This window comes from Xiphophorus maculatus, chromosome 8, assembly GCF_002775205.1.
Source record: "Xiphophorus maculatus strain JP 163 A chromosome 8, X_maculatus-5.0-male, whole genome shotgun sequence".
Taxonomy (NCBI): Eukaryota; Metazoa; Chordata; class Actinopteri; order Cyprinodontiformes; family Poeciliidae; genus Xiphophorus; species Xiphophorus maculatus.
The window spans coordinates 19,641,012-19,661,408 of record NC_036450.1 but is presented as its reverse complement, the minus strand read 5'-3'; the positions used below and the strand labels follow the sequence as shown (position 1 = coordinate 19,661,408).

Below are 20,397 nucleotides of genomic sequence, written 5' to 3'. Positions count from 1 at the left end.
AATGTACGATAATAGGCAAGATATTGGGGATTTACAGTATCAAGTTTTGACATGTATCCATCAATCCATTGTCTCACTTTTCCAAGACATCATTGAGGAGTTTACAGATCCAGAAAGGAATATTCTTCTACAAAGTGACACTTTCCAGCTCAGACAGGAGGATCTTAATGCATTTCTAGACTGATTTGGGTGTATATACTCTCCAACATGTTCTGGAACTGCCACTAGGATTTACCTGCACAACCTCCAAGTACAGGTATGCAGATATCCCAAACACCCTCAGCAATCCCCTTGTGATCTTCTTTTTGATCCTCCTTTTCACCTCAATCCATCTAACTATTGTCTGCTTCAACTTATCATATCGTTAACAAGACACTTGAACTGCTACAGTTGAGACAAAGGCTGCGCCCTGACCTAGAGGGAGCAATCTGTTAAATATTTCTGCAAATATGTCACATGTATGCATATTTAGACTGCAGGCTTTAAAAAAGGCTGACTATGACAGATTATGCTCAACATTCTGCTACTGAAATGCACCACGAGTGTTTCTGAGTTATCCCAGACACAGATTCAAATTACTTGTGGTTGAGGTCTTTGAACACCTCATGGCCTCTCGAAGCCTCTTTTAACGGGCTTTTTGCAACAAATTTGGAAGTGAGTCGCAGATGGTGCCCCAATTCACCACCCAGTGTTTGACCCTCTAAGACGGGGTTAGCATGTGCTGAAGCGCTGACCTTATGCCTGTCATTGTGCGAAACATTATTAAAAATGTTATGCCTTTTGTCTGTCCCGGTTGAACATCATTCACCTCACATGTGCATTGAGTCTTATCTTTTCCTACTTCTTGTCTTGTGAAGGTTTCCATGTTAAGTCCCAGACGTGTTTGCCGATATGTTTTCAGATTTCTGCATGCAAGCCATTTCTTGTTGGTCCTTGGTGGTCTTTAATCGCTCATCTTAGTACTGGAAATAAGATCATAATCCTTGATTGGTCTATTTATTTCCCAGCAGCTTATCTAAGTTGTCTGGTAACCCAATATATCATTGCTCATGATTGTGTTATTACTGCTGAAACTGCGAATTAGCTGCTCAGTGGTGCGGCTCTGAAAATGCCAAAACACAATGGTTGATTTCAGTAGTTGCGGATTAATGCCTTATCTTGAAGGAAATTGCCACATTATTGAGTTCATACTTGTATAAAGCATTACGTTGCACTGTCCAGTACAGATGTGTGTCGGTAACAATTGTCGTTCCATAGGGCAAGGGGATTTTAGCAACTCTGACAATGTTTGTCCCAGTAATCCTATTAATCATATTGTTGCTTCGAAAGGATATAACAATGGCTGTGTATTGCATCATGCATTGTTTCACATTTCATTTGCCTTTATAGTCATCACATTTTCGTAAGACATTTAGACACAGTTTGTTTTGTGATTTAACTAGTGCATTGTTTCACACTTCCATCTCTAAAAGCTTTAGTAAAAATGAGAATCGACTTTAGTGGCCAAGATTGTGAAAACAAAAAAGAAATTTGACTTCAGTTCCATGTTGTTCTCAATTATTTATTTTAAATTGAAATCAGTTGAGTTCAATTGTACGATTAATTTCAGTTTTTTTGGGCTCTCCCGGTTAGTTTTTATTCTTAAAAAAAAAAGTAAACTTGTTTTTTTAAGCACATTTCACTAGAGTTCACTAACGTTTTCTGGTGTCCTGACCTTCACAGGAAATGAACACGAGGTGTTGTGTCTCTTTCCGTGCACTAAGAATGTCTGCTTTGCGAAGCAGACATTCACAAAGTATGTAGAGTTTGCCCAAAATATCACCAAATTTTTCTCCAGTTACTGTTTTAGGCAAAAAAGAAGACAGATGACCTTAAAAACTGTTTTATATTGGCATGATATGAGTTTGTAAAAAGCACAGCTACTTCCTCATTGTGGATCTTGGTGTGTTTGAAAAATATGTTGGTATTATTAAACTTTCATCTCACTAGACTTTAAAAACTGTCGAGTTGATTTAGCATTGGTAACATTATCAGGCTTATGTCAGCACTGATTACTTTTATTTTCAGTGTTCATTATAGATACCAACTTCAACCCCTTGCAAACCTCCCTGTTGTTTGTTATTAGAAGCAAGTTTCTGGCATCTTCAGGTTGTTCTCTTGTACTTCCTCCTGGCCCCACGTGACCATCCCAAAGTAGCTGCCGTCAGCGCTCTGGGACTGGCTGTCGGCTTGCTGTGCCACTCAGCGATTCATTCAAGCATTGGTCCATTCTCACTCCAAGGGCGTCATTGCCTTTGGAGTGCCTGGCTGGGTCTGCAGCGGGGCAAAGCTGATTACTCTGACAAGATCTGAAACTGGTGGTTTGCCAGAGGGGCTCCATATTGAGCTTGGTTCTCACAGGTGTTTATAAGTGCATCAGTCTGACACCAAAACACACCGGGCAGATCAGGTCACATTTATCTGTTTTTTTCTCTTTTGCCTTCTTAGTTTTATGAGGGCATTTCTTTTGCTGCATTTGCTTGTTATTTGCACAGAGTTTTTATATCTTTGTTTAAATGGTATTCATATACAGATTTGTTACTTTCAGGAAAAAACAACTCTCTGTACATGGGCATAAAGACTAAGGTCATAATCAGTAGTGAAGGTCGGGGTCATTATTCCTCTTATGCTTTTCTGTTCACTGATAACAAAAATGTGCCAATTCACTCTGAAGGTTTGTTCATCTCCGCTATCAGGGGAGTAATTCAGCTCTCCCTGCATGGCCAGCAGGAAAATTAAATTCATTCGAGACTAGCAGAGCAGCTGTGATCAAAGCTCAGCTTATTTTATTTCATTATTTCATTGAACTTCTGGGAAGCAGTTGCTTGGGTGGGTTTATTGTGAAGAAAATGAAATGCACTTATAGCAAATGAAATATGCTATGTCATGAACCGAGTGATGTAAAGGGTATATGTTGACCTGCAAACTTTGTTTCCATCTTTCTAGGTTCAGGTGGTGGGCAGTAGCCCTGTCACTTCTGTTACCCACAGTCAGCTCCTTGTAAACTGAATTGCGGGGAAAAAGCATTGAAATTCCCTGGAACTCCCCAAATCCTTGGGATTATAATGAAGGGGTTGCTAGGCTGCGATCTATAGGGCCTATTGTGGGTTCCTATATGGATTTAATGGTTGAACAGGGAGCATCAGTGACCCACATTGCACCCACATTCCACGGTTTTTCATTCGGTCTCTTCGCACTTTCCCCCTGATTTCTCTTTCTCTGATTTGCTGGTGCTAAATCTGCCTGTTTTATCCAATTTAAAGATGTCCATTAGCAACACATGTGGACACACACTGGTCCTTTTTCAGCTATACCCTTTGAATTTCTCTCAAGCAAGACCTCTCAAAGACAAATGAAGTAACAATGACTGTAAGACTCGGTGGCCTGTGATTAAGAGGTTGTTGGCAGCGACAGATTAGAGCCAAAGGGTTTATTTACCGTAGCCACAGTATAACCACTTCAACCTAATGGGAGGCTTGTTCACGCAGTTGCACTTGGGGAAAATTTACTCTTTTAGTAAAATTTTGATCTGAGTTATGCCTACTGCTGCATAAGTTTCTTAATATTAAATCCTTAATTCCATGGGAAGGTTTGGTTCTACTGTGCAGGGCTGTAGTACTTTACCAGGAAGAAGCTGGATCTTTACTCAATCACTACTTGTTGGTGTAAACCAAAGTATGGTGAAATATAAAATAGCTCTTTCACTGACTGAGAAATTTAAAGCTTTTAAACCAACAAGAACTAACAGTCATGGAATGGTTGCCATGGAAATATACAGGAATTGGAGTTTCTTAGCATTCATAAATCATGCATAGATATCGGGTCACACATATGGATTAGTTAATTTCCATTGTTTCAACTCACTTGATTCAATAGCACGGGTTTTTAACAAGTTTCAGCAGAACTTTTCCCGACTGCCTGAAAGAGGTGACTCGTTCATTTGAATCATGCATGTTTGAGTAAGTCATTATGCAAAGCATGCAGAACTGTGGGCACTGAGGACTAGGTTTGGGAAACACTGCCGTAAACTTTAACACTGTTGGTGAATGCACTAATGTGGGAATATCATTCCTCACATCAACATGAGACACTGTGAAGGATTTTCCACCCCAACCTAGTGCTAAAGCCAATTATTAAAATAAAACAATCAGCTTGGTTTTCCACAACCAAAGAAACACTATTACATGTATTTATGTCTTGTCTATTGAATCACTGGTTTTATTTTACATTTTGTGGAGGACTGGAGTGCGTTCAGACACTTTAACGACACAAATTGGATTGCTTATGACATTAACTCTCCAAAAAGAACTAATGCAACTAGCTTAATTTATTAACAGCTGTAACTCTCAGGAATAATGCAGCATTAGTGTCAGCTATGGTTGCAAAAGAGTGCATCACATATGACACAATTTGATTAAACATGCTGGTTTAAGGTAACAACTAGGCATGATATGAGGTATATATTAATATATTGGCACTAACAACAATATCATATTTAGGCAACAAAAGGTGTTTGTGAATGTTTGGCAGCCCAGCTGATTTCTGATCAGTACCAACAGTTCTGTAAAGACAGGCCCCTTTCGGATCATTCTTTCATTCCATGACCTACATGTGTTTATTTCACAATGGAACCCACTGGTAGGTCCTGACATGGAATGGAAACCAGTATTACACCCCATATTCGCCTCCAGGGGGTAGTCATGAGCATGCATCCATTATGAAGTGTCAGGGGGGCAATTGTTGATCAGCGAAATCTGATGCAGGTAAACACATGCTGCACACATTTAAAGCATCAAAAATATTTGGACAGCAGGCAAGCAGGACGGTCATGACGCAGAAATAAACTATTCCAAGTTGTTTTTTTTATAAATTTATTCCAGAATGACAAATAGAAACAGTACGGTCTCCTGCTAAATGTTTGTCTCTCTTTTAAAGCTGTCAAGCCATAACTCATAACCCAGGCCTCAGAGGCTGTAGTGAGAGCCATTTTTCTTTCCTCACTCAGTGCGCACAACGGCAGTCATCACCATTCTCTTTGACCCTTTTATAATACATTGCAGAGAGGAGCAGTGATGGAAATGTGTTGCACTGCATCAAAAGACTGATGAGGCTGACGGTCCTAATGGTGACAGCCAGCATTTGAAATAATTACCCCCAGGCTGTTTCCAGAAAGCTTCTGCACCCATGCACCAAAACAAGAGTCAATTTTGTGGGTTTTGGGCTCAGTTGACGGCTTTTGCACAAATCTTTTAAAGAGAGCAATTTAGAACTTGTAAGCCAAAGTCGTTTGCATGCCCGTAATTACCACCCTAAATATTTTTATTGCAGTTCAGAGTTTTTCTTCAACTGTCACAGTGGAGTAGGTTTAAGCTCTATACTGAAACCTAGCATTTGTTTCTTTATGGGTTTGCTAAGGTCATAAAAAAATATATTTAACCTTTATTTTACCAGGATAAAAACCCATTAAGATTAAACACCTCTTTCTCCTTCATCGGATGCTGATTGCATTCTTGTTGCTGTTACACTATAATTGCATCAGAAGCATAAATATTTAATAAATGTTTGCACTTAAGCAAAGAAATTATAAAATGTTCATAGTTTCAGATGCAATTTGAAAATTGATCTTTGCTTCTGCGTAATGTTGGAATGAAGCTTAAATTATGGAAAAGCTGCGTTTTTGTTCCGACACGAATACGTAAGTAAATTTAGACGCTATTATAGCGAGGTTAGCCTGTTTGAAAAAGACATCATGTTTTTAATTTTATTGTTGTTGCCGACTTCAGACCAAGCCACAGAACTGGTACAGCTTTGAGGGTTTACATAAAGTTAACATGGTGAGGGTTAACTTTCATATGAAAACCATTTAGCAATTACATTGATGCTATTTGTTGTTGTTTTTTCCCCCCGTGGTTAAAATAACCACTCTTGGGTTTTGGGCATTGAAACATTTTGTTGAAAAATTTGATGTTGGAAACTTTTTATAAGATGCCAAGAGACTTGGAGAGACAAAGTTTATGAGTCAAACTTTGGGACGTCAACATCAAGTGCCAGCACAAACAAAAGCTTCATTTTATTTAATTATTTTCAAATGCTAGATAGGTCACATTTGTCAAAAGGAAATGTAATTTATTTTTATTTTTATTTATTTATTTTTGTGGTCAAGGACGACAGTGTTCCTTAATGAATATTTTAAATTAATAATGCACTTATAATCCCAACACCAGCTTTTCAATTTTCTTACTTGTTCTATTTGTTTTTACTGACTATAAAGTAGTTGTTTATGTTTAGATTATTATCCTCTTTTAAGTGTCTAATGGAATTACCATTTTATATGTATTTGTAAGGCAATCCTCAACTCAAAAAAGGGGAATTTATAAGTGGCATACTTGATGAAAGAGCAGGAAAATTGTTTAAAGTGCAAAGGATACAGATCAAAAGTTTTCTCCAAACCACTGCTTGCATTAAAATGTATTTTTTTACACTCAGATTCTTAATGGATTGATGTTTCTGTCATCTTTTTGGAAGGTGACACCACAAACAAAAATCATTATTCTGAATTAGGTCAGCTCATTAGAAGCTCCAGGTAAAGAACCAGATCATGAAGTGTGTTTTTCACTGGCTCCATGAGAGTCCAGTAATAAAGACAAATTAATCTGAATTTCACTTTTGAAACTTTCCTTACATCTTATGGTAACAGCACTTCACTTCTCGGCATGTTAGCTATTTTCCATTTAATCAACTCTCCCAGGACTCAGGTCTGGGTAATTAGCGACTGAAACTTTAATCACCGTGGATTCGGGCCAGGGAGAGCCCAGGTTTTAAAGTGGACACAAGCAGAAGATGAACATGCAAGTAAAACATTGTGCAACTGCAAAACTGCTTTGGTAAATTAAACCATTTATTTGCTCTCAGTCTGTTCAAACAGAGTGCACATATCTAAGCGTTACACAAGTAAACAGAACAATAGCCGTCTCTAATGGCTTCTGACGGGCCTTGTTGACATAATGCTGAGCTAATTGTTGCATAGCAGCATCACACAGCTGAATGAGAAGGTTGCAGTTCCCAGGAGATGTTTCTGTCATTGATGATGATGGTGCCACGCCTCTTTTGTCAGCTCTTCTAACCTCCAAATCATTGCTTTTATTCTTCATTCTTATACCGGTCATGGTCTCCGTGATGGCGTTTGTTTTATTTCGCTGCAACATCTCATTTGCATAGTAAAGCTCCTGGGAAAATTATTCACACTGATGCAGCACAGCCCAACTCCTTATTGTACATTTTAACATACAGTACATATAACACTATGTGTGCATAGCACCTGTTAATTATTGCACCAGCTATTCTCCCGGACACAATGCCCACCGCAACAGCAGATATGCAACAAGGCCCTGCAGACACAGCCAGTTTTAAAGAATATTTGGTGATTCATGACTTACTTTCTTCTTTCAGATTTCAAAAGGCAGTCTGTCATTGGAAATGTTATGAAATAGTTGACAAGCATATTGTATTGCCATATGCTTTATGTAAGATGCATTTATTTCGAAGTCCAGAGAAAAGGTTTGTAAACTAAGTCATGCATAGTTTTTGTTGTGAAAGAACTGAAATCGAAATTGACAGTTTTTGACATCACAACTGTGCAGATTTACCAAGTCGAACTTTTCGTTTTAAAGCTACTGTAGATGGATCAGGTATATATGTCACATCTGATACTGAGCCTTCAAATTTGTCTTTTGTTGTAGTAGTCTCACAAAAATAAAGTGCAGCAGCTTTTTTTTGGAGCTCTTTTTGTATTATTTTTCTCCCGATGCGTAGTGGAAAAATAAATGTCTTGTTGGTCACAGTTCCAGTTATTTTGGTATTTTTAAGAATTGCTTTGACTGTAGATTTGGGTTTTCATGATACTACTATTGACGTCTTGATATTCCACAACATTTATGATGCAGCAGTTTGTTTGTTTTTTAACTTTGGATCTCAGAAAGGTTGTCGTTGGCGTAATTATAATTAGAGCAAAACCAAAAAGTAGCAGGCCACTTACTCTTAAAAATAAATTAAAATTGTCCCTGTCTTTGTAAGTTGTGGGTTTTATTTCAGCAACCTCCAGTTGCATGTCAATGTGCCCCTAGGCAAGGCACTTTACCCAAGTAAAGCTAGCTGACTGCTAGCTTAACATAGCTTGAAAACTAGCAACTTATGCAAAAACAAATTATTGTCCACTACCACCTCCAAAAGTGACCATCAAACTATTATGGATCTTCCTATCATATTGCAACTAAATTACAAATTAAAATAATTAAGGTCATAAAGCCTTGTGAAGAAATACTGTTTTGAAAACCCAGACTTATCACTGTATTACAAGCGTTTTGTTCTTAAAACAGCATGCCATGGGCGTGCCGTGGTGGCGTAGTGGTTAGCGCGACCCGTATTTGGAGGCCTTGAGTCCTCGACGTGGCCGTCGCGGGTTCGACTCCCGGACCCGACGACATTTGCCGCATGTCTTCCCCCCTCTCCTTCCCCGTTTCCTGTCAGCCTACTATCATTAAGGGACACTAGAGCCCACAAAAGACCCCCTTGAGGGGTAAAAAAAAAAAACAGCATGCCATAGTGACTGGTGACCACCTTTAATTGCCATTGCAAGTATGAAAAAAATAAATAAATAAAAAAGTTCGAAGCACCTATTAAAACCTTATTAGCTGTAAAGATGCCGGTTATATCTTCTCTCTAGCCATTAAAAACAAACCCTAGAAAAAGTACTTTTGAGAGTTCAGCCAAGAATATGGGCCTGTTTTTTCCCAGCAGCTCACCTTTTAACTAGAGGATTTTATCCTTTAGTTGCAAAATGTATTAACTTGTTCTAAAACTTTAGTTTGGGTGTGCAGGTGTTACAGCAGAGGCAGTGCATCATGGTTAATATTTAAGGTCCACTCTTTTCATCTTGCTCTCGTAATGAAGCTCCCTGGTGTAATGCACATTCCCACTCTCTTTATGAGCGGCTTGGCTACAATTTATGTTGATACACACATAGACACACACACTCACTAGTATCTCTCTGTCCAGTTTTTACAACAAACAGCAGGCATTTTGCTACCAGCAAAACAGCAGAAACATGAGAACAAACCGACCTCCCGTCACGTTAAATACATGTTCATTAAATGCGCATTCAGCAGTCAAGTCCCCAAGCAAAGCATTCTCCTCTCAGCTGAATTGGACCGGCTTTAGCTCATGTTTTCTGATAGCCCCGCTGTACGCCTTCCTGGATTGCAACTAGAAGGAGCCTAAGTGCTTCTTGTTTAAATTGGCTGCTGATTTGAGGTGACAGAGCAGACATGCAAGGTGCCTCAGCAGACCTTGAGGCTAGCTGACGAGAGGGAAATGTGTTAAGTGCATGCACAGCTTTTGTTTTGCACTAAGCAAGCACGACAAGGACAATCACACAGCTTGGATGGTTTACTTTCCTAGATGAGAAAACATTAGGTAGCTCTTAAGCCTTATGAGGTTTTTGTGAAAACAACTCAGTTTTCTTAGCAAAGATATTATTTTGAAATATTTGCTCTCCTGATTGACCTCCTGGCAAAAGCAGGATTTTACTCCATCCAGTAAGAAGTGTTGATGTCAATGTGTTCAGCTTCTAGCAAATGCCTGCGTACAAACGTATGGTGCCTTTCCCAATGTAATCATATCCTCTGAACTGCTTCACATTAGCAGCATACACTCTAATGTGTTTTATTGGGATTTATGTGACAGACCAATGCAGAGCTACATCGAGGAAGGAATAGATTTGTGTTTATTCCCCTTTACACTGGGGCCCCTAAAAAGAATGTAGTGCAACCAACAGTTGTCCTGTGTTGGTAACCTGTGCCTATGTTGATTTTCTTTTCCAGTATGAATTTAAAGCCAAGAACATCAAGAAGAAGAAGGTCAGCATTGTGGTGTCTGTGGATGGAGTCAAGGTGGCACTGAGGAAAAAGCAGAAGGTGTCCCAGACCCGGAAAACTCTACTAGTTGAAGCTATAACTTTGTATCTTTGTGTAACGATGCTAATTTCTGTCCTACACAGAGAAAAGACTGGACATGGGATGAGAACAAGATGTTGATCATGCATGATCCAATATACAGGTAAGCTGAAAATTCAAATGTATATTAAAGATCTCCTCTTATGGCTTACAAAGTTGGTCAGAAACATAAAATGACCTGGACCTGTTATTGTAAACAATATGCCAATACATAAATCTGGAGTGTCTATTTGCATCCATCCCTCCCTGAGTTATTTTTGATTGAATTTGTATCTTGGGAGTGGATTTTGCCCATTCGTCTGAATATCAATCAGATTGGATGGAAAGGATTTCTGAACTTAATATGTTTTATGTCTTACTGTAGCTTCTGTATGATATTTAGATTTGAACTGGGCATGAACATGATCTAAGCTAACCCGGTGTCAATCCTCAAAGACCTTAAACTGGGACCAACTTGCCGGCTAAATAGGATTATGTTATTTTTTTAATGTAAAGTGAAAAAGTTAAACTTTTCCCACTTTTCCTCACTATTGGTTATGTCATTATTATAATTAGTGACGAATACTTTAAAAGTCAGTGGTAGCGAGCTTCGTGGATCATCTTGACGATTTTATTGCACTGATAATTTCAGCCTGCTGTCATTATTTCCAGGATTTTCTATGTATCACATGACTCCCAGGACTTGAAGATCTTCAGCTACATTGCAAGAGATGGCTCCAGTAATTCATTCAGATGTAATGTCTTCAAATCTAAAAAGAAGGTACAGTTTGGTCTATTCCTTAGTAAGTGCAGATTGCAGAGAAATCACATCTTTGGGTCCTTATTGATGGGACCAAAATGGATGATGCTCTGTCAAGATGTTAATTCACAGGCTGCAGAAGACTGCAGTAGTTTAGTGAAGGAAATTCACCCAAACACTGAAAAACAGATAAAAATTGCTAATTAAAATCACCGTATACAGTCTAGTGATAAACAATTTGCCCATTTTTTTCCTTTCTTGTTTATGATGTGTTTCTTTTTGAGATGTTTTATCCTACTTTATGTTGTCAGACAGCTTATATATAGGTGATGTATTCATTGTAATTGTCTGGCAGTCATCAGGTCTCTAGTGAATTTGAACCAAAAGATGTGATTAATCACATTATCCAAACTCATGTTGGTTTGGATTTGTCTGTTAAATTATTAAATAAAGTCATTTGAAATCGATGTATATTTATTTCTCTAATGTTATAATTATTTTTGATGATCTGAAAAATTTTAGTTTGAGAAAAAGGCAAAAATAGAAGAAATCTGTAAGGGTTTAATACTTTTTCCATGGCACTTAATTTTCTTTCATTTTAATATAAGTTTCCTTTCGAAATTCATTTTCTGTTCATGGCAGCTCGACTATTCGTTTTGAGTTTTAAATTGGATCTTGAATTCAATTTTCATTGGCTTAGTTAATATTCACCCACTTAGAGTTATAGCCTGCAGTGAATACAAACCAGCTGCGCTAAAGGACAAGGAGCACATTTTAGAAAACCATCTTGTCCTTTTCTTCTGTTGAGACCTTCCTTTGTGTCTGTCAGATATTATCTTGGCTCAGTTGTTCCATGTATAAGTGATATTATATTATTTTTGAAAAAAATTATGACCGAATAGCAAAATATGTTTCTGTGTTGCTTCTCTTTCGTGTAAGCAGCAGCAATAAACAGATATTCTGCTCACTTTTGAATACCCCTCCATGTTAGCCGTGAGCTATCTCTTTCCTCCCTCTCAGACTCAGGCCATGCGTATTGTGCGAACTGTGGGTCAGGCGTTTGAGGTTTGCCATAAGCTGAGTTTGCAGCATGCCGAGCAGGAACAGTACGCCGACGGACAGGCGGACGGCGATAGCAACAAGTCAACGGAAGAGCCCAGCAGCCACGGTGAGGACACGCTTTCTGTAACCGAGCACAGAAAAAAACACATTGATGAATACAGACGTTTGGGCTGAAAACTGTAATGCAAGGTGCAATCCGGTTGCCGGAAGATTAACTTTGCCTGGGGAAATTACCAGCGAAGGAGCAAAGTGACAGACAAAGCAAGAAGGATTTATATTATGGAGAGGATGACTGGAAATTCCTGGATAGTTCTGTGTGCAGATTGGTGAATGAGTGTCTCCACCTGCAGGCTTGTTGTGCTCTGAACTGACACCGGCTGAAAGGCCGCCTAGCGAGGAAGAAGCCAGTACTTCAAATTCAGAGCCGAACAGTAACTAGTTTTAAACCCAACTCAGAATTTGTGCAAATCTAAAAAAAATATGTATATATAAGATTCTTTGCTGGAGATGTTTTATAATTAAGACAAGCAAGAAACACTTTAAAGCAGGGGGAACGCTGCAGTAAATTTAAGAAATTGAAGTCTTACTCTGAGTTTCTCTATTTAATTTGAAGGATTTGCTTCTGTAATGCTTACAGAAATTAGTATTTTACGGATATTTTTTTCGCCACGCGAGAAAAGAAGTGCAGTAATTGTCAAACTTTGTGGGTTATTTCGGTGAGATGTCGGCACCTGTTGGGAACATCTGACACACATGTGGTGACACAATTAGCTCTCATCCAATTCGCCATCAATGATTAATCCCGAATCTGTCAGCTCTGGCGTCTACCTGCTGTTTGTTGGTGTGTCGATGATAAGAATGAGCCCAAAGTTTCTTGTTTATGCATCATTCGCTGCAGTGATCTGACCTGGATATGAAGCCCTCTGGGGGCAAAAGTCGACTTTTTGTTTCAGTCTCAGGCAGAAACAGAAGAAGACTGGGATTAAAGGTGTTCTTTTTCTAGTTACTGCAACCTCAGAAGCTGTGGATAAATTACTTTTCATTTCTTCAAACTCCAGCTGCTCAGTGGAACAACACAAGCAGCAGACAAAAACAAATGGCTTGACATACTTGGTTTATTTTGTGTTCGATTATGTTTTGTGTTATTTCAAATCTTAATTGCAGATGATTCTGCAAGAGAGTTGTTATTATAATTAATACACTGTGGTACTAGAAAACAGACATTTTCTGATTAACATAAGATTGATTGAATTACCATGCATTCACCTCTACAAGGCACTTCAACCTCTAAATATTTGGTTTCTGTAAGTAAATTTGACTGGGGCTTCTAAGAGTACACGTACATGCCATATTATAGGTAATATCACCATCAAACCTCACCAGCTTTTTAATTTTGATCAATTATCCTACAGCAAAAGCACATGTGCCCGGTAAAGCAGAATGTGGCACAAACTTAAGAAAACAACAGACCAGTTTCTGTGGGCTGAAACTCATCTGAGCTAATAACTGTAATTTACACAATGAGTCTGTAGCTCCCTGGGATCGAAAAACTCTTCATCACGTTTGGATAAATTACTGTTTGCTCCAAGAATAGTTTTCAGCCGTCATACCATCTATGTGTAACACAAATTTAATGACATAAAATTTACGGTCAGACATTTGCACGTATAGCACCTAAAGTGGAGTATGTGTGTGTGTGTGTTTTTTTTCCCTTTCTTTCTCCGCAGCTCGTAAACTCACAGCAACTGAGCGGTATGAAGAGGATGAGGAGACAGATGAAAGAGGGCGAAGAGGAGGAGGAGGAGATCCTTCGATTGATGGTTCGCTGTGCGAGAAGGCAGTCGGTGAGATCCTGCAGAGCCTGGCCGAACTCAACGTGGTCAAACCAGGCCAGACAATCATGGTGAGATACTCAAGGACACACAGTCACACCTTGAAACAGTGGAGCTACATAAACTGAAATAGGAGTTGTGTGTTGTACTGATGCTTCAGTATTAACGGGTCTAACGTTTGTGCTTTAGAATTACGAAGCTCCGTAGTTGTAATGTTCTTTGTGATTTGAGCAGATAGCTGTAAATCAATACTTATTTTACTGTATTTTCAGAAAGAACACATGGTTTTGGGGATTAGGTGTCCCTCTAAATCAATTGAACAATTTTAAAATCATCTTTTTGTTGCAAATGTATCTATTCCACAAAAAGTCATCTTGAAAAAAATGAAACCCTGTCTTCTCTATTGAAGAATTTCATTATATATTAGTTGTAACACTAGCACAAATTTCATGAGTGGCTTTTAATAAATAGCACATAATGTATATATTTAGAATATTATGCTTTAGATTGTGAAAGAATTAACAGTTGCATATTTTGTGCTTGTAAAAAGCGTTTAAAACTCAAAGCATTTTATTTTGATATCATTTTGAAACAAGTTTTTAAAGCACATATGCTTGCAGGCCAGCCACACAAGCTCTCAGATGCTCTCCAGGCAGTAAAGAGTGCACATTTTTAAAGATACAGTATGTGGCTCTACTTTAAAAGCGAAAGGGCAATAGTCTGCCAAGGAAAATCCTTTTAGTCTGCCATAAAAATCCCTAGGAAGATATAACCTTTACTGAATCATAGAACAAAGTAGGAAAACTGGCGACAGTAAAGTTTGGAATTGATTTTATGTTACAAACCATTTTAGTCCGCACTTAAAGACCCTGCTTCTAACAAAATGCCTTTAAATCTGTAGGCCAACTAAAAACAGAGTCACTAATGCAAACCTGTCTTACTGCGGGTTTGACTTTTACATTTTCAAGTCAGGAAAAAAAAACCTAAAAAGTATTTGCTCTCAATAGAATGTAGTTAAAACTTAAACAGTTTTAATATGTTATTACTATATTTGTTGTAGATAATTTCTACAGCAAATTTCAAGTTAATTTCAAGTTTTATGTTGAACAGCCATCTAAAAAAGACTAGAAAATGATTCGTACCCTTTGAACGTTTCACCTTTTTCATGTTGCAACAACAAACTACAGGTAATTTATTAGGAATTTACTTGATAGAGCAACACAAAAATGCACAGTTTAATCCTTTCTTGACTTCTGAACATTTTTTCAGTACTGTGTCTTTGGAGTTTCCACCTGTAACTCCGATACCCCTAAATAAAACCTAGTGTAAACAATAACTGATCATCTAATTTGCATACAGACAGAAAAATTAGATGCAGTCTTAAGACTTGCTGTGAGGCAGATGTTCCTGTAAACATGTGGCACTTGTAGGTTCCTTTGCTCTCACTCTCCTGTCTATTCCAACCCAAACTACCTGCATAAGGTTTAAGTAAATCTGGAAACTGTTCTGGCCAAGGTAGTTCTGGCATGGCTTGGCCTGTAGGTTCTGGTAGAATCAACTTTGAAGGCTTAATTAACCTTTTTAAGTTTCTAACTTATATCTTGTTCCCTGAAAAAGACATCTTTGTATAGGTCTGTTCAGTATTGGTCAACCTACCTAATAATTAAGGTGAATTTGAATAAAACTGGAAGAATCGATGCGTTCTAAAACCTTCAACTTTTGTATTGGATGTCGTTGTGTGAAATGTGGCAGTTGAGGTTAAATATATTTGTTTTTATTTCCCGGTTTCTGAACTCTTGTCACTTTCTTGCCAAGCTTTTTGTTTGCTTATTATGGTCTTGGGATCTTTTCCGCTGTCGTTCAGCTCTATCATATTGTCCTTGACGTCTTTTGAAAAGTCTGTGCCGTAGTAATTATTTCCCCAACTACAAACAGGTATTTAGGATCCATATGAGTTTTCTTACAGAGAGCATCTGATTGGTCTGTATTTCTCATTAATCCCACTAGTTGGTAAATCTTGCAGTAAAATGACTCGTCTAGTTAATTTTTTGGTGTCAGATTATTCCCTTCAACACTTCCACCTCCTATCAGTTCTGACGCCGGCAGTAAGAGGCAGAACAATCTTCCTGGTTTGAATGATTGCAGGTTTCCTGGCCTCAAGCTGCATTTTGCTTTTTGTCGCTGCAGGATATTGACTCCGCTCCTGCGATTCAATGTCGGGTTTCGGCTTTTTGAGCACAGAGCTTCCAGATGGCTCATTAAGCTTAGCGACTGTAGAGTATCTGACAAGATCATTACCCTCAGCTCTCCATTGATTAATACCAGATAATGTTTGCATGAAACGCCTAGCTCCTGGTTGCATCCGATAAATAGTGTATTTAAAAGTGTAAAGGAGTTATGTTTGATGCGCTGACAGACGGGACACCGTCCCTGTGGGAGATGGAATTATTACGCTGCAAAAAGACAGGCAGGGATTAGTGCGGGGAACCTGAGTATTCCTACTTGCCTTGTAAAGAGGGGGACACCTAATCCCAAAACCCCCGTCTGCTCTCTTTGATTTCTCAGAAACGTCACAGTAATCCATCTGAAGGGTTCTCAAACATCTGCTCTGGAAGATAAGCGGAAAACCGTGTGGGGATTGAACAATGAGATTTTGAAAACTTAAACACTGTGATGGAAGTGATGCTGGTGTCAGGTGTGGAGGTGAACCACATGTGGGTGGGGAAAATTTTTTATTTAATTTTTTGATATGGAAAAAATAATTCTTCTAGAAATTAACATGGATTTCTGACTCATGCCTCCTTTAGAGTGCTTTTGCTGCCTGACTTGGATAAAAGGTGGTATTATAACCTAAAACAAGGATTAGTAAAATTGTGTAGCGATAACTCAGGACTAGGATTTTAAATCACTGCCTGTTAAAGATATGTTGAACAATAAGATATCCTAATTAGGACTCTCCGTGAGGACTTCTCACTGAGAAGTCTGTGCATGTGTCAGACATTTTGCCTAAAGTTGTGGTTTTAGTACATCTTTATTTTACATAGACTAATTAGGAAAAATGCTTTCAGGCTCTTTAAGAAAATGTTTTATGATCGGTGACACTTGTGTCATTAATTAGATATGTGATTTTAATTAGTCAAAAATGGTCATTTATATTCCAAAAATATGTATTTTTTGCATTACATATATTTTTTTCTGTAGCCAAGGAGGCTGTGTTAGTAAGTGGCTTCTTATCAGTCGTTCACATTGAGCTTGCTTTAGTTTTTGTTGTGCTGCGTTTCCCTCTAGTGGTGGAATATGGGCATTACAGAATTGCATAGACTCATTTTGTATGCCAGCAGAAAGAAGAAGAGGTGCAAATATAGATCCCATGTGTTTTTGTGCAAACATATACTCTCACTACACACTTATGTTTCTCAGTGAGATCCCAGACAATATGCTGATTTACTCATTTTCTCCATTCGTCTTGGTGGTGTGAAAGAAAAAGCTGGTCAAGTTTAGTGACTGCACTTTACCCTCAGGGAAAATGATGGTGCTGGAGATCATCTGGAAAATCACTTTAAAATTCCCGTGGGGTAAACCGGGAGAAACACGAACCAGAGTATTTACGTGTACGATCTGACATTGAGCTTGAATTGTGCTGCTTATTGTCATTAGACAGAGCCGGTCTCAGATCTAATGTTTGGATCTCCACCCAGATCTCTGTGCTGGCAGTTTATCCATGGCTTTGATTGACTGATTGATTTAGCAATCAATCATTCAATAGCTGTGGGATTTGAAAAGAGAAGACTGAAAACCACTCATGATCTCTGTCTGTGTTTAATAATATTTGTCAGGACATCGACAGACGGTCCGTCTTCACTGTGACGTCTCAAGGCATCACTCCCAGCAGTCCTTGCTCTTCGTCTCTCACCCCGCTGGCTTCTCAGCACTACCTGCAGCTCCTTCAGCAGCAGCTGCAGCAGCAACAGCAGCACACTCAGGTGGCTGTCGCGCAGGTAGGACACACACGGACACACACACACACAGGTAGGACACACAGCGGCAGCCACATGCATTATGCTTACTGTGTACAGTAGGAACAATTTAGCTCTTTCTGGTTTTGGAATTAGTAATTTTGCATTAAAAAATATAAGTGTGACAGTTGGGCTGAATAATAAATAAATCAATCAATCAATATATATAATGATAGAGACGTGATCAATATCAGTAGATAATACGTCTGATAGAAGATTCAATAATTTCACTGAACTCCAATCCAAAAACCCACAGCATTCTGGGGGATGTAGGCAGAGGAAAGACTTTAGTCGCTCAACACCTCACAGCCAACTAAGCAAAGTGTGTGGCATCAACTAACTCAGTCTATAGTTACCTAGCAACAACTTGTTGAGTAACTTGCCTTGCAGCAGTTACATGCCTCATAACTGCTTAAGAATAAAAAACAATGGCATGGAGTAAAAACTACAGGTAAACCAGGAAAGGCCAGGTCACCAGTTTTTCAGTATTTCAGATATTTAAAACAGAAGAACAAATCAATAATTATTGGTATTGGCTAATTATGTGGCCCTGTACCAAGACGGATGCATGCTGCAACATCTCTGAATGGGTAGCAATATTTTGATGCTCCTGCAGAACCTGCAGCTCCAAGATTCAATCCAATACAAAAACTGGAATGGAATAAAGATAGAGACTCCCAGCAGTCTCTATTGCTGAACAATACAACAATAATCTGAACGGCAATAAGAAGTAAGGTCCTGACGCATCCTCCTCCACTTTTTGTGTAGAAAATATGCCCAGTGGCATCTCTTTGCCAGTAATTTTAAAAGCCATCAGAATCTTTTAAGACAGTAAGACGTTTAAGTCTATATGCAACATTAGTTTACACTTTAATTTTTGTCAAGAATCTGACAGTTGAATCTGTTTTACAACTTGAAATCGTTCAGGTTTTATTTCATCTGCAATTATAAAACAAGCAGATGTTGATTTTATACCCCTAGGTGGCAGCACTGAAACAAGAATAAGTGCATAACATAATCAATGTCAATTAATGGAATCTTTGAAAGCTGCGTTAAATTAATATTTATGTGAAACTACCAAATTTCAGTCAGTCAGAATTATCAGTATAAAGGACATTTACAAAATTCCAATTCTAGAGTTATACAGCTTTTCTGTGGATGTGGTGGGAGCTGAGACACAACAGAAGACCAGGGAACATCACCAAATTGGCATTTTTAATGGATAACATTTACACACAAGCATATTCGTTCGGCCTTTTGCTGCGGCTCCAGGTGCAGCTGCTGAAGGACCAGATGGCAGCAGAGACTGCAGCTCGCATGGAGGCCCAGGCCCGCATCCACCAGCTGCTGCTGCAGAACAGGGACCTGCTGCAGCACCTGGCGCTGCTCGTGCAGCAGCTGAAAGAGATGGAGGGCCGCTCCCCGATGAGAGTGCAAGAAGAGCAGTCACAGCAGGACACTCCGGCTAACGGACACAGTAAGTGACCCGACGGACGACTGGAAGGGACACCGGGAGTCTTTCGTGAAACAATGTCAAGTCAGCTTCTTCAGGTGCTGCTGTCGTTGTTACTCGCTCCTGTCTTCGCCTGTGGGTGAAGCAGACAGTAGCAACACATGCCTCACTTGCTTTCTGTGGCTGCCTGCCAATTTAATGGAAGGGTTTTATTGGTGCAGAGGCTGTTTTAGGAGTCCACCCTCCCCTTAGTGCTACTTTCAGGATTTCACTTATAAGTTCAGAAGAGAAAGAAACCGCTCTCCAGGTACAAGTAAAGTGCAATTCCATAAATCCTTGATGATGGTTGGGGCTTTTTATATTGTTATTATTTTTGCTAAAAATATCTTTTCAGAGGAGGCACAGCCTTTGATTTTTTTTCCCCCAGAAATAAACAGAAAGTATAAAAGTGGTTATTCAGTGTATAATAGAAATGAAACAGAAGATGGTTATAGCTTCAAACCGGGCAGCGTCCAAGCATTTCACTTTGAGCCGTTGTTTGAGTTGGCAGATTAGATTTTTAATTCACATTTGTACTATTGGATAGACTTCTAGCTCATATGCTTCCATAAACCTTCCAATTGCATTTATTAATTTAACAATTTTTTCAAAATATTTTGATGCAACCCAAATGTTGGATTCATCCTGACCCAGCGTTTTAGGGAAGCTATGTTCATAAGACGCATTTTAGACAACCAGAAACATTAATCCAATGTTTGATAGAAAAATCCTAATAAGCAATAATACAAATACCATTCAAATTAGGTTTAATGCTGGAGGCTGGTCTATGGTGTCTGCCATGTTAGATTTTTGTTAATGGTTTCAAATAAATTTTTTTCACTTTCCAAGAAATTGACTGATCTTTAACTGGGTGGCATATTATTGAAACTAGTTAGCATCTTAAAAAAAACTGACACGGTTATACGTCTAAAACCCAAAAGAAATATGATGAAAAACAAACAACATTTTCTAAAAATCAACATAACTAAAAATAATACTCACTATAAATCAGTTCTGTTGCTTTCTGTAAAAAGAAGAAGAATGGACAGAAGCTCGCTTACCAATAAAAACATGGCCTGCAGGAACAGAAGGAAACAGAAAATCCTGAGATTGGCTCCAACTTGACTTTGGCGGTCACTTCAATTGATTTTTATTTCTGGGAAACTATGAAACAAAACAACTTTGTCCGGCTGTAAAACACACAAGA

The 20,397-nt window shown here is 38.7% G+C and overlaps 1 protein-coding gene across 2 annotated transcripts in view; it reads left to right on the top strand.

Moving 5' to 3' along the window:
* LOC102227674 (carboxyl-terminal PDZ ligand of neuronal nitric oxide synthase protein-like) overlaps window positions 1–20,397 on the top strand; it is a 57,730-nt gene that overhangs the window by 23,436 nt on the left and 13,897 nt on the right. For both annotated transcript variants that reach the window (XR_002753149.1, XM_005798725.3), the window contains exons 4-10: window positions 9,918–10,010; window positions 10,094–10,152; window positions 10,701–10,809; window positions 11,809–11,956; window positions 13,578–13,753; window positions 17,519–17,680; window positions 18,971–19,175. Coding sequence is in view for 1 of the 2 variants with exons in the window: in XM_005798725.3 (XP_005798782.2) it covers window positions 9,918–10,010; window positions 10,094–10,152; window positions 10,701–10,809; window positions 11,809–11,956; window positions 13,578–13,753; window positions 17,519–17,680; window positions 18,971–19,175 (952 nt within the window). In the remaining variant the exon portion in view is untranslated. The remainder of the gene's footprint in view (window positions 1–9,917; window positions 10,011–10,093; window positions 10,153–10,700; window positions 10,810–11,808; window positions 11,957–13,577; window positions 13,754–17,518; window positions 17,681–18,970; window positions 19,176–20,397) is intronic.